This window comes from Phyllostomus discolor, chromosome 10, assembly GCF_004126475.2.
Source record: "Phyllostomus discolor isolate MPI-MPIP mPhyDis1 chromosome 10, mPhyDis1.pri.v3, whole genome shotgun sequence".
Lineage (NCBI taxonomy): Eukaryota > Metazoa > Chordata > Mammalia > Chiroptera > Phyllostomidae > Phyllostomus > Phyllostomus discolor.
In genome coordinates, this window is record NC_040912.2 from 90,301,552 (window position 1) to 90,315,444 (window position 13,893).

Here is a 13,893-nt window from a genome sequence, read left to right on the forward strand (position 1 = left end):
GCTCAGGCCCCGCCCCGCGGGAAGACCTGGAACGCTGGGCCGGGCCCTCCACCGACCCCACACCACGAGCATCAACGGTGTGGATGGGAAACCCAAAGACACGGCAAGCTCAGCAGCAGGGCAGACAGCTGGGCAGGCCTGGCCCCGCCCCGCTCCACACAGTTCGGGGGCTCGCTCGGCCCACTGCTCGGCCAAGGTTAGGCAAATCAAAGCGACTCCTCCCTGGAAGAAGCCAGTCCCTGACTCTGCACAGTGTCTCTTCGGGAGACCAATGCCAGCCCCCTCGGCCCCCCCGGAACAGGCGAGGGGCTGGCACCCTTAAAGCAGGCCATTGGGCCTTCCGGGCTCCAGAGCCAGCCCACCGCGCTCACGCTGGTGGATCTTCTGGTGCTGCAGCAGGTGCTGCTTCTGCACAAAGCTCCTCTCGCACTCAGGGCAGGTGTAGGGCCGCTCGCCCGTGTGGATGCGCTGGTGCCGCACCAGATCCGACGGGTGGCTGAAGCTCTTGCCGCAGTAGCCGCAGATGAGGGAGCTCCGGCTTTTCCTCCAGGGGATGTGGCCCGGCAGAGCGACCAGGCTGTTGGGCGAGAACCTCTCCTGGACGCGCTGGCCGCCACTGGGCCCCTCCTGCAGGTGGCAGCGCTGGTGGGTCACCAGGCTCACCCTGCAGCTGAAGCTCCTCATGCAAATGTCACACTGATGCTGCCTCGTCCTCTTGGACTGGGGCTTCAGCCGCGGCCTGGGCCTGAGGCTCTCCTCCGGCTCCGGCTCGGGCTCTGGCGCCGGGGGAGGCTCCCACCCCGAGTGGGTCCGCAGATAGGTGGCCAGCTGCTGCTCGCAGCGGTAGCTGAGCTCGCACTCAGGACACTCGAAGGGGCCCGGAAGGTCCCTCTGCAGCTTCAGGCCCTGCCCGCACTCCTGGCCCAGCTGCACCGGCCTGCTGGGCTTCTGCCTTGGGGGGCAGCCCAGAGTTCTGTCACCGCCAGGGCCTCTGCTGCCGTCCGCGGGCTCCTCGAGGTTCGTGTCCCTGGGGTCCGCTTCCAAGAGGACAGAGGCGCCCTGGCCGTTCCAGAGCTCAGTCGGCACCTGGGCTCAGGAAGGCCTGCTCCTCCGTCACGCCCGGGAACTCGCCGGGGAGGTCCTCCGCCCGCTCCTGTCTCTGCGGGGACTCTATCTCCTGCTTGATCATAACGCCTCCGGCTGCCGAGACAGAGAACCAACGAGAAAGGATCACATTCTAAGAACCTCCGAGCCAGGCGCACGTCTGTGAATTCCAGAAGGGCTCACATCAAAGGACCAAGGGAATCGGAACAATTTGGAGAATGAAGAGACTGGCTGGCATCCCAAACCCGGGAAGTGGAACCTTTACTCAGGTAGAGACATGTTGATCGGTGAATCTGAATACATTGTTCTTTTTTTTTTAAGATTTTATTTATTCAGCCCTGGCTGGCGTAGCTCAGTGGATTGAGCATGGACTGCAAACCAAAGTGTCGCAGGTTCGATTCCCAGTCAGGGCACATGCCTGGGTTGCAGGCCATGACCCCCAGCAACCACACATTGATGTTTCTCTCTCTCTCTCTCTCTCTCTCCCCCCTTCCTTCTCTCTCTAAAAATAAATAAATAAAATCTTAAAATATATATATATAAAGAGATTTTATTTATTCATATTTAGAGAGAAGGGAGGGAGAGGAACATCGATGTGTCGATGTATGTGAGAGATATATCACACGCCCCCTAATTGGGACCTGGCCCAAAATCCAGACAAGTGCCCTGACTGGGAATCGAACCAGTGACCTTTCGGTTTGCAGGCTAGTGCTCAATCCACTGAGCCACACCAGCCAGGGCAGAATATATTATTCTTATAGAACAATGTTATAAATGATAGTTCTCCAAGCTTGTCCACCAATTTGTATTTAATCTCTGAAAAATGGCTCAATATACTGAAAAACTACACTAATTTAGGGAGTTTTAAATAATAAATAGGAAAGATGAAAAAAAAACACTAAATCTACAGCTTAAAAATTCATGCATCCAACCCTTGTCCTCTCAACCCAGCTTACAAATGCTTTTCCTGTCTCTCGCCCGGCCGGCTTCACCCCCGAGGCCGACCGGCCCTGTTCTGAGCGCTCTGTGGGTTGGGACTGGTCTGTTACGCCCGCTCCTCTGCGGGCACGAGGAGGTCCGACATGGTCGTGAACCTCAAGGGTCCCACGCAGCGGTGAGGAGTTAGGGACACCCACGGGACAGCTGAATGCGAATGGCCATTCGCATTCAGAGACGAGCCTGGAACAAGCCACCGCCCCAGGAGGTTCCTGGTAATCGGTGCTCGGCAGAGCTCAGCAGCTCAGGGAGAGCTCAAGATGGGCCGCAGGCAGCGGGATGGGGAGCAGAACATTCTGGAGCCGCTCACCTGGGTGGACGCCACCGAGGCCCTCCTCCTCCAAGTCACCCAGCATCTCCGTGCCCAGCTCCGCTTCTCCTTCCGGCTGGCCAAGGACCTCTGGGTCGGAAACGGCACAGTGTGAGCCCAGGGGAGTAAAACTGCACGCCGCACCGGTCATTTGCCCATGAACGAGGTGACCAGGTGTCAAGGAGTCAATATTAAAACTTTGTAAGGTTCAAAGCACTGTTCTTGTCACCTCCCCTGGCGGTCTGGGGCAGTCAGGAAATTACAGCTGATGCACTCGGCTACCAGCCCCTCGGGGCTCCTCCTGCATCAGCCACCTGTGGCTCCGGGCGCTGGAACCCACCCCTCACCTCCCCAACACCACCGTGCCCTCACGCGTCCATGGCCTCACGTGCTGTTTCCTCTCGGGGTCTGGTTTCACCTGCGCCACAGCACTGAGGCTCAGGCAGGCCCTGACCCTGCCCGTCCCAGCCAGGGCGGCAGCTGCCGGCAGAACGCATGACCCAGCCGAGGTCACTGTGAGTGCTCTGACCCACTCGCTACTTTCCTCCCTCCTCCACTCTGCTCCCGTGGCCTTCCTGACAAGCCTCCACGGGCCTGGGCTGTCAGATTCTGTCTACCAGACAAAATGCGCGTACAATGTGAGGGCTGGCACGCTACACACCTTCCTTCCAGCAGAAGGAAGGCCTGCGTGAGTGTGGTCGGTAGGGTAGTAACACCCGTGTGATACCTTAGGGTTTGAATCCGATCGCTTCACCTAAAACGCCACGTGGTGTGCTTGAGTGTGACCGTGTTATGTGACAGAATGACATGCTATGATTTTGTAATAAAAACAGACCTTATCCGTCGTGCCGGACCCTGTATATGAAGCAGGCTCCCAATCGACACAAACGTAGACCCTGAGACAGACTGGCTGGGACTCCAGCCCAGGGCCGAGGGCAATTTTTGATTAGGGTGTGCCGCCTCTCTCATCCCAGGCAACAAAGGATTTCTTAACAAAGAGTCTTAAATATTAAAAACTGCACGAGGAACTGTACTGTAGATAAGATGGGACAATGGCATCTTCTGTGCTGGTAGATATTATCTCTGACCACGGAGAAGCAGCAACACCCTTACACACGGGGGACCCGGAGACGCCCACTTCTCAACCCCTCCCGGGCAGGGACTGCGGGGCCTCGGCGAGAATTCCAGGGAGGGAACGGCCACTTACTCAGAGAGACCAGCGTCTCGTAGTTGCTCATCATCACGTTTCGGTACAGCTCCTTCTGCCAGTCCTCCAGGTTCTCCCACTCCTGCTCCGAGAAACAGACGCCGTCACTGTCCAGGGACCGGGACACCTGAAACCGCAGGGGCCACACAGTGAGTGCCCCCGTCTCCGCCAGGCGGGAAGGGCCGGCAACTGACTGAGAGCTGAGTAAAGGGACTACCTTGGGGGCCTCGGCCGCGCTGCCCGGGGGCAGCCGCAGCACCCAGAGGTTCCTGTTCCTCAGCAGGTTCTCCATGTTCTCCAGGCGCCTCTGCAGCAGCCCGTACTCCTGCAGCAGCGTGCCCAGCACGGCCCACTTGCCCTCCAGCTGGTTCCCGAACTCCAAGGTCATCTTCTCGAAGTCGGCCAGCTTCCTCTCGACCGTCTCCATGCGCCTCTCCAGGCTCTGGAGCTGGGCGGCCTGGGCCTCCATCTTCTTCTCCACGGCCTGGATGGCGGCCACCACGGCCTGCAGCGGGAGCTCCTGCAGCGGGAGCTCCGTGGGCTGCGCGTGGGAGCTGTCCTCCGGCGGCGCCGGCGGGGGTGGCGGGGAGGAGGCCAGGGGGGTGGCACGGCGCTTCCTCCTGTGCTGAAGAAGCGGACACAGGGACGTCAGCCAGCCCCTGGCTGCCCACGTCAGGTGACGGACGCCACGCCCAGAGGGCCCAGAGGCACTCAGACCTGGTACCGAGCTTCCACGTTTTCAAGACCTGCACCCTTGGTGTGTGTCAGGATGATGCTCTCCAACCCACTGAGCACCTGGCCAGGGCAGGGTTCATTTTTTTTAATCCAATTTCTTTCTGTTTCATACTTTGCACTATTTGTGATATTTTGCCTCGGTAAGGGACCTAATTCACAACTCCTCTTGACTCCACACTGCTGTCCGACTGCATGGGCGGGCACGGCCCCCTCACTGGCAACCTCACAGCAGCCCCTGACGGTAAAGGTCCCTCAGCAGGACCCGCAAGCCCCCACTCACTCAGCTTTGCCCACCCACCCCAGCAGCTAATGTAATATGCAAATGTAATATGCAAATGCCACCCACTAAACCCTTCACAGGCACTGGCTGAAACGACCTGGCTAAGTCCTCCGACACTCTCCTTACACTGCTCCTTTCTGCAGTCTCTTCCCTGATGGCAGGAAGCTCACTGTGGCGGATGCTCAAAGGGACTAAAACCAGCCCCTGGGAAGTCTCCCTGCAGCTGTCCTCTCAGTCCCCCCGCCCCCACTGCCTGTCACCCCTCAGTCCCGACCCCCAAGGTGCCCCTCCTTCCTTGTGGCTGCTTCTCCCACTGGGAGACCAAGCCCCCGAGGAGGTAAGGGTTTGCTGGCCACCCGGCTTCCCTCCGGAGAGCCGCCTGTTCAAGTCCTACCCCTTCACCCTTCGGGTTATCCCGAGTTTCCTTCCTGCCTCCCAGAACTCGGCTGTGAATTCTGGACACTAATCTTTGTCAGTTATATTCTCGTACGTGGCAGATATCTTCTCTCTCTTTTTTTTAAAAAGATTTTGTTTATTTATTTTTAGAGATGGAAGGGAGGGAGGAAGGGAGAGAGAGAGAGAGAGAGAGAGAGAGAAACATCAATGTGCGGTTGCTGGGGGTTCTGGCCTGCAACCCAGGAATGTACCCTGGCTGGGAATCGAACCTGGGACACTTTGGTTCCCAGCCCGCGCTCAATCCACTGAGCTACGCCAGCCAGGGCTTTTTTTTTTTTACTCTTTTTAGTATCACTCGATAAAGTCCTTAACTTTAATGGAATTAAGTTTTATCAGTATTAATACTTTTAGGGTTTGAATTTTTATGTCAGGTGTTAAAAAAATAATCTACAACCCACAATAGTCTTCCAAATACTCTATAGCACGGGTGGCAAACACAAGGCCCACGGCCCGAACCCGGCCCTCCACCTTGTTTTACCCGGCGGCAGCGCCGAGCTCCTTGCCCCTGGGTAAGGGGTAGTTACATGTACACAGACCTAAAGTTACATTCAGCCCTTTTTTTTAAAGATTTTTTTAAAGGTTTTATTTATTTTATTTTATTTATTTATTTTTAGAGAGGGAAGGGAGGGGGAGAGAGAGAGAGAAAGAGAGAGGGAGAAGAGAGAGAGAGAAACAACAATGTGCGGTTGCTGGGAGTTCTGGCCTGCAACCCAGGAATGTACCCTGGCTGGGAATTGAACCTGGGACACTTTGGTTCCCAGCCCACACTCAATCCACGGAGCTATGCCAGCCAGGGCACATTCAGCCCTTTGAAGGCAACTGTGAGGCTGATGTTGCCCCCGGTGAAAATGAGTTTCACACCCCTGTTTTGAAGAGAGAGGCAGGAGGAGAAGGAGGAGGGGGGAGAGAGAAACATCAACTGGTTGCCTCTTATAGGCACCCGGACCGAGGATCAAACCTGCAACCCAGGTGCGTGCCCTGCTGGGGATTCCAACCACAGCCTTTTGTTCTCCAGGAGGACTCTCCAGTCAGCGGAGCCACGGGGCCAGGGCTAGACAATTTTTTCTTATTCTGTTACCCCCCCCTTGTCATCTGTAAGTTACGCAGCTCGTTTCTAGTCCTTCAGCAGCTGCCCCGGAAGTCACAGGGAGCACACCCACAGAGACTTGAACCGTCGGCACTGTGATCATCCCTTCCCAACGTTTACATCCGCGATGCCGTACGTTTTACTTCTGCCTTGGATTTTTTTTTTTTAAGATTTTATTTATTTAGTTTCAGAGAGGGAAGGGAGGGAGAGAGGGAGAGAGAAACATTAGTGTGTGGTTGCTGGGGGTCATGGCCTGCAACCCAGGAATGTACCCTGACTGGGAATCAAACCTGAGATGCTTTGGTTCGCAGACCGCGCTCAATCCACTGAGCTACGCCAGCCAGGGCTTCTGCTTTGGTTTTTTACTCTACAAGAGATCACTATTTTAGTCGGTCAGTATTTGTCTGGATTTACCCCTTTTCTTTTCTGAGATGTTATTTATTTATTTTTAGAGAGAAGGGAGGGAGGGAGAGAGGGAGGAAACAGCCTCCCGGGCCTGGCCACGCTCAGCCATGGCACACGCCTGCCCCGCCTGGCTGGGAATCCATCCCGCGACCTTTCGCTCTGCGGGACGACACCCAACCATGCTGGGCCGCACGGGTCAGGGCTCGAGTTACCCATTTTCACGGATTACCATCTCACTTTTTTACACTGATTGGAGTAATTTTCCTTTACCTGAAGGATGTCCTTTCAAATTTCCTTTCATGACAGTGTCCTGGCAAGCAAACGATCCATTTTAATTTGTCTAAAAATATCTCTCCTTTACCCTTATTTTTGAAAGCTATTTTTGCCGACTACAGAAGTCTGGGGTCACAGTTCCTTTCTCCCAGTCCGTTGATGATGTCACTGTACTATTACCTCGCCGCCACTGTTGCTTTTGAGAAGGTGCACCCCAAGAGGCCTGACCACAGTTCACTTACAGGTAATCAGCCTTTTTTTTTTTCCTCTGGCTGCCTTTAAGAATTCCCTCTGCCACGTACATCATGCTTTCATTATCCCGTGCTTAGACAGAGATTTACTTTTGTTTACCCTGACTGGGTTCTACTGGGTTTCTAGGGATCGGGGTTTGCACGAAGCCGACAGTATCCTCGGCTGCTAGCTCCTCATCCGTGGGGACTTCCGGTGCGGGCTGTGTGTGTCCGTGCTCCTTCTGGACTTCCCACATGTCCTTCTCCTGGACTCTCAGTATCGGAAATCTTTGAAGGTCTAAATTTGTTGCCCGTTATTTTTACTGGCTTCTCCTCCTTGGTTTTTTTTTTTTTTTTTTTTAATGTTTATTGATTCTAGAGAGCTAGGAAGGGGGTGGGAAGAGAGAGGGAGACAGAGACAGCAATGTGAGAGAGAGAAACACGGACCAGCTGTCTTCCGCACTGGCCAGGGCTCCCCACAGTTTTTCATTGTTTGTTTGGTCATTTTTTTCCCTTGTTATGAATTCATTTTTCCTGGAATTCCATCTATGAGAATGATTTGAAGTCTGAGTTAAATGCAGACTCCCCCGGAGAAGACTTCGTGTTTGTTTTTCAAAGACAGCTGGAGGTTCTACTTTAAACTAAGTTCTCGGCTTGAGGTCTCTCGGACCATCCAGGTCACAGGAATGCAGGCAGTAGACCCACTGGGGAGTCAGCGGTTTGCCGGGGGCACCTTGCGCCCATCTCCTGGCACCGAGGTTTGAAATATGCAATATTCTCTGCAACTACCTAGGGGCAAGAGCTTCCTGTCAGCTCACCCAGAATGCTGCCCTTTGAAGTCTCAGCTTTATGGGATTCGGGGAGAAGGCTTCCCGGAAGCCCCCTCTCAGGCTCTGAGTTGCGCCGTCTACATTCTACGCCCCTTAGGTCATAAACACCACAGATGAATGTTCGGCAAACGCTCTCAAAGTTGGTTTCAGAACCCTGGTTCCCTCTTTTTTTTGTTTTTTTGTTAAGGTTTTATTTATTTACTTTTTAGAGGGAGGGGAAAGGAGGGAGAAAGCTAGGGAGAAAAACATCAGTGTGTGGCTGCCTCTCTCGTACGCGCCCCCAGTGGGGAACCTGGCCCCCAACCCAGGCATGTGTCCTGACTGGGAATCGAACCGGCGGACCCTTTGGTTCAAAGGCTGGTGCTCAACCCACTGAACCACACCAGCCAGGGCAGAACTCTGGTTACCTTTTAAGAGCTCCCTCTTTCACTTCGTTTTTCGGCTCCGAGTGTTCTTTATGAACATATATTTTAGATATAATTGTGTTCCCCACCCCCCAGCATTTTCAGTAGTTTTCATCATGGCACCTACTTGGCCACACTGTCACAGAGGAGGTACCAAGTCCTCATCTGAAGAGGAAATGTCTGAGAATAGACATATGCTCGTGGGGGAGGGGTGAGGGGAAAAGGCAGAAAACTGTGCTTGAACGACAATAAAAAAAATAAAAGAAAAAAAGAAATATGCTCAAAGGCGATTTCAGCACACCCTCCACAGACAGATGCACACGTTACTCAAAGCACAGCTTTGAATTCTGCAGGATCTTTAAGGCTTCCTTTTAAAAACATCTGTTGATGACGTAAGAACTTGTGCACGGACCAGTGAGGAAAAAGTGCTTTGGAAGTTGGTGAACTTGTCCTGCTGCCCCACTTCACCACTGATTTGGCCTTGAACAGAAGCCAACTCTTCGACTGTATCGCCTCAGCGAAAGGAGTCGGAGGAGATAAACACTGTGAGCATTTGTGTCTTGTCTCCACAGTTAAGCTGTACTTCCCTGACGGGGAACACCATGTTCTCCAAATCTTCCAATCCTTCCCTTCTTAGTTCTTACCTACTTCCTACAAGAATCAGACAGCTCTGGCCGGGTGGTTCAGTTGGGTGGAGCAACATCCCCTACATGGAAAGGTTGCTGGTTCGATCCCCAGGGTCGGGGTGTAGGGGAGGCAACCGATCGATGCTTTTCTCTCTTTCTCTCCCTTCTTCTCTAAAATCAATAAAAACATCCTCGGGTGAGGACTTAAAAAAAAAATCAATGGGTAAAAAAAAAAAATCAATGTGTTAAAAAAAAAAAAAAAGAACCAACCAATGAACGCATAAATAAGTGGAACATCGAATCGATGTTTCTCGATGTTTCTCTCTCTCTCTCCCCCTTCCTCTCTCTATCTAAAAATCAATAATAAAAAAAAGCAAACAAACAAAAAACCAATTAAATTCCAGCCCTGGCCTGGTGTCACCAGGAGACGCCAAGGTTGCAGGTTCGATCTCCCCTCAGGGCACATACAAGAAGCAACCAATGCATGCATAAATAAGTGGAACAGCAAATGGATGCTTCTGTCTCTCTGTCTCTCCTTTCCTTCCTCTCTCGCTCGCTCGCTCGCTAAATAAATAACAAAAACATTAAGTTCTATCTGCCTTTTCCACAGCACATCCTCTTGGATCATCAAATTAGCCACTACTTTCGAATAACGTGAGCATGTCAGAGACGGCAGGAACCTTGGAGACCATGTAGCAACTAGTCCAACACTCAGTTTACAGCGAAGAAATCGGAGGCCCAGAGCTGGGTGGCCGAGAGCTGAGTTAGGGCTGAAATCCAGTTTCCTGCCTCCATGCCCAGGGCTTCTTCCCTCACCCCGACCTCTGCGTCCTGCGAGGGCTGGAGGAGACCCGACAGCTTCGCAAGACCAAACCCCAGCAACTACCCGGGGAGACAACACCTGTCCCCTAGGCGAGGAAGCCCGGCCCGACTTCCACCTGCGGCTGCAACCGCGGGACAGAAGTCTGTAGCGGGACAATGTGGCAGAAGGAACCAGCGAAACACAATGGCCGAGGACGAGCTGGTCGCGGACAAGCCCTGCGCCCCCCGGGGTCTCCGGAGCACCCGGCGCGCGCTCCGGCAGCGATGCGGACCCAGAGTTTCCAACCCGCGCCACCTCTCCAGCCTGGGAGCGGGCTCTCTTTTGGCACCACGGAGAAAGCGTGTGGGGGACGGTCACAAACCCAAGAACGGGGAACAAGCCTCGGAGAAGTTTCCCGGCGAAGGCGCGAGGCGCTGGGGCTCCGGCCCCGCGCGGAAGGAATCGGACAGGGGAGGGCAGAGCCCTGGGGTCGCGGGGGCAGGTCTGCACCCACCGGCGCCAGCGGCCGCCCGGGGGACACCCCGCCCCGCCCCGGGGCTCCGCCATCCCGAACGCGCCCCCGAGCCGCGCCTGGGGGACCCTTACCCGAGCCGACGCCGATTCCGCCATTGCTGCCCGTCGCCCGTCCGCAGCGGAGCCTCGCCTGAGATCCTCGGACTGCGCGCGAGTCCGCTGGGCGTCCCCTGCCCCTCCTCGAAGCCACCACCAGCTCCGTGTTGACACAAGGCCAAGACTGGCTCCGGCCGCTCGTCCTCGGCGCGTGGGATTCTCATTGCGCCCCCGTGCGGCCGGAGGGTGAAGAGCAGCGCCGCGCTCGGGGCCAGGGAGGGGGTGGTCCCCGGAGGGCTTACTTAGTCAATGGCAGCTTCGGAGCAAACCCAGGGGACCTTGCGTGTGTGTGTTTTACGTGCCCAGCGCTCTGCGAGGTGCTTTGAGAGATTCCAAAATGTATAAAACTCAGACTTTGCCCTGAGGGAAAGTCTTGTGGCCTATTCATGATAATAATCGCATGCCTTGGAAACACCGAGATAGCCCCGGCTTCACGGATGTAATCCAGGGCACATGCTACTGTTCAATGATGGGTGTGGAGTTTTGCAAGTGCGTGTGCCTAGTTTGTGCCACGGGGTCTCTGTAGAGATTTGCAATGGACTTCCACTTCCAGTGATGCAACAGATAGGAAACGCTTCCCCTGAGAACGACACTCTTATGTTTACAGGTCTGGGTCCCTCTTGGCATGCAAGGCTCAGCCGAGACTTTACCCCTTCAGAGAGGCATTCCCTGCCCACCCTGTCTGCGCCCCAACATCTTCCTCCGTCCCAAACATCAGTCTGGTTACCCGGTTTGAAAATGTTGTCATAGCCACTTATCGCGATCTGAAATCTCATTTCTTTCCTTTGTTTATATGGCAATTATATGTTTGTTTCACTAAAATGTTCCTCCACGGTACCTCCACATCTTGCACACGTAAGTGTCCATCCATTAATACTTTTGGATGATTGGACGGCAAGTCAATGAGTAAAGCTAGGAAAAGTCCCCTCCAAGAGAAAGTGTGATGTCCAGGGCAACCAGATCGCCAGGAGATTGATGGAATCATTGGTATATCTAAAGAACCGGCCAGGCAGAGGAAACTAGTCTACCATGGAGGTCTGTCCAGGGTCTGACCTACTTTCTCTGGCCAACAAAAGCTTCCCACAGATCTGGCTAGTGTAGCTCAGTGGACTGAGTGCGGGCTGTGAACCAAAGGAATCCTGGTTTGATTCCCAGTCATGGCACATGCCTGGGTTGCAGGCCAGGTCCCCAGTGGGGGACATGTGAGAGGCAACCACACATTGATGTTTCTTTCCCTCTCTTTTCCCTTCCCTTCTCCTCTCTCTAAAAAAATATAAATAAAATAGAATCTTCTAAAAAAAAGCTTCCCACAGATATAGATTATAATGTATCAAGATTGTGGAGACAGACATCTCAGGACATAGGATACTGAGGTTGTTAAGTGGTCCAGTGATGGAACTCACATGCTGTGTTCCATTTCTGCATCCACCAGGCCGCCTTATGCGGATGCAGGTCCCCCTGTAGCTCCTGGGAGTCAGGCTGATGCGAATGCCCAGTCCACCCCTGGAAAGTATTAAACGATGCTCCAGCTTATCCATCAGCCAGTCTCTGGAGAGTCAGCATGATTCAGCATCCCTGACCGGGAGCCTGGGACTCTACGTGGATCAGATTTCCAGTGTGCAGGGGAGGCGGCACCAGGCACTGCTCTGCAGTGTCATGGGCTTTTGGAGATGGCAGCATGGAGCGTTAGAAAGTGGGGCCAAGGAGGGAGACCACCCGGGTCCCTCGCCCAGCACGGCCACTTCCTCGATGTGGACGTTGGGCAAGTCATCGACTTCTCGGCCCCTCCCATTCCTCATTACTAGTGGTGGATAGCCGCACGCATCTCTCAGAGTTGTGCAGACTAAATGAGCTAGTTCAATGCCAAGCTCTCACAACAGGGCCTGTCGTACTAAAAGCTTAAGGTGGGCTCACGACGGCCATTACTCTTCACGTCCTGGCTCCTTCGCTGGCTAAGTGGTGTGGTGCCAGCTCGCTCTGCCGCAGGCTCTTCCCACTGGGACGGACTGTGAGCACCATCTCCAAGGGGCATTGGCGGGGTTAAGAGACGCGACACTGCGTGAGTGACATGCGCATGCCGCCAGATACCTTGGATAGAGCAAGCACCTGATAACAGGCAATTTCTCCCCTCAGTTTGCCTTTGCTTTGGTGAAGTCCTAGCCTTGAAATGCAAGGAATTCGCCGAGATAAACGTCTCCTTGTTGTCTCTAAGAAGCCACTCATTGTTCCTTTCCCAATGACACTCAGATTTTGACACACACTTTGAATAAACGTTTTGTTGTTGTTGTTGTTGTTGTTCAAGTGGCAATAGCAAAGCAAGATTTATTAAAGTGCAAGTGTACTCTCGGAGGGAGGGAGGGAGGGAGAGTAGGCGGGTCCGGAGAGCAACTGCCGATTAAACTTTAAATGAGGTTCACAATTACTCCCACTGGCGGCAGTGGTATCAGAGGAGTCAGTACACTCTTAGTCCCTGTGTCCTGGCATCTGTGCGATGACTGAAACATGCAGAGGCTCTGGCTGGGTAGCTCAGTTGGTTAGAGCATCCTCTCAGTACGCCAAGGTTGTGTGTTTGATCCCCGGTCAGGGCACATGCAAGAATCAACCAATGAATGCATCGATAAGTGGAACAACGGACTGATGTTTCTCTCTCTCTCTAAAAATCAACACATTTTTAAAAAGCTGCAGAGCTGAATGTGACCTTAGCTATTATCTCACCCACACCCTCCTTTTTAGTGACAGAAAAGTATTCTTTTAACCACAAACAATAGTTTAAAATGCTTTAAAATATTTACCTTGGCCTTTAAGTGTTCTCCTGTGTGATTTATAGCATATGCATTAGCCTATATCCACCCATTTTTTATTCAAGAAAGTTCACAGGTCACAGCTTTATTCCACTTAGTAGAGATACTTTCTACTTTTTACTATCCTGCATGTCTCCAGATGGCAGGGGCCACACCCTTTGGGTACCTTCTGGGGGTGGGGAGGGGGGTGCCCCAGGGAGCAGGCCGCACTAGGCGGGCAGGTCGGTGAGAATCCCAGTGTGAACACGCGTGCCTCAAGCCACACCTCCTGCGGTGTGTGTGTGTGTGTGTGTGTGTGGCCAACATCGGATAGCCGTGTCGGCTTAGCACTTCTTTCCTCTGTGCCTGTCGCCTGGTTCCCTTTGGGGGCCTCTCCAGTCCTGAGAGGACACGGGAGAAGCTCTTAGTAGCCCTGGCCCGGGGTGGGGTGGGGGGGAGCTGAATTGTCTGGAGCATTGGTCTGCACACCAGAAGGCTGAGGGTTCGATCCCTGGCTGGGGCGCTCACAGGAAGCCACCGATCGATGTTTCTCTCGCTCCCTCCCTTCTTCTGTCTCTAAAAATCAATGAAAACATATCCTGGGGTGAAGGTTAAAAAAAAAAAAAGCTCTTAGCCGTGGATGCTTCTCAACAGGGGATCGGCAGGAAAGCAATCGATGTTTCTCTCTCTCTCTCCCCCCCTCCTTCCTCTGTCTCTACAAATCAATGAAAACATATC

At 53.7% G+C, this 13,893-nt stretch overlaps 1 protein-coding gene across 1 annotated transcript; it reads right to left on the reverse strand.

The window, feature by feature from the left end:
• Positions 1 to 318: 318 nt before the first annotated feature.
• On the reverse strand, positions 319 to 10,506 carry ZNF212 (zinc finger protein 212). The gene is given in 6 exon segments (XM_036011008.1): positions 319 to 1,086; positions 1,088 to 1,200; positions 2,411 to 2,500; positions 3,618 to 3,744; positions 3,835 to 4,242; positions 10,352 to 10,506. Coding segments are annotated over 6 exon segments (1,530 nt in total). The 5' UTR covers positions 10,376 to 10,506.
• Between the last annotated feature and the right edge of the window lie 3,387 nt (positions 10,507 to 13,893).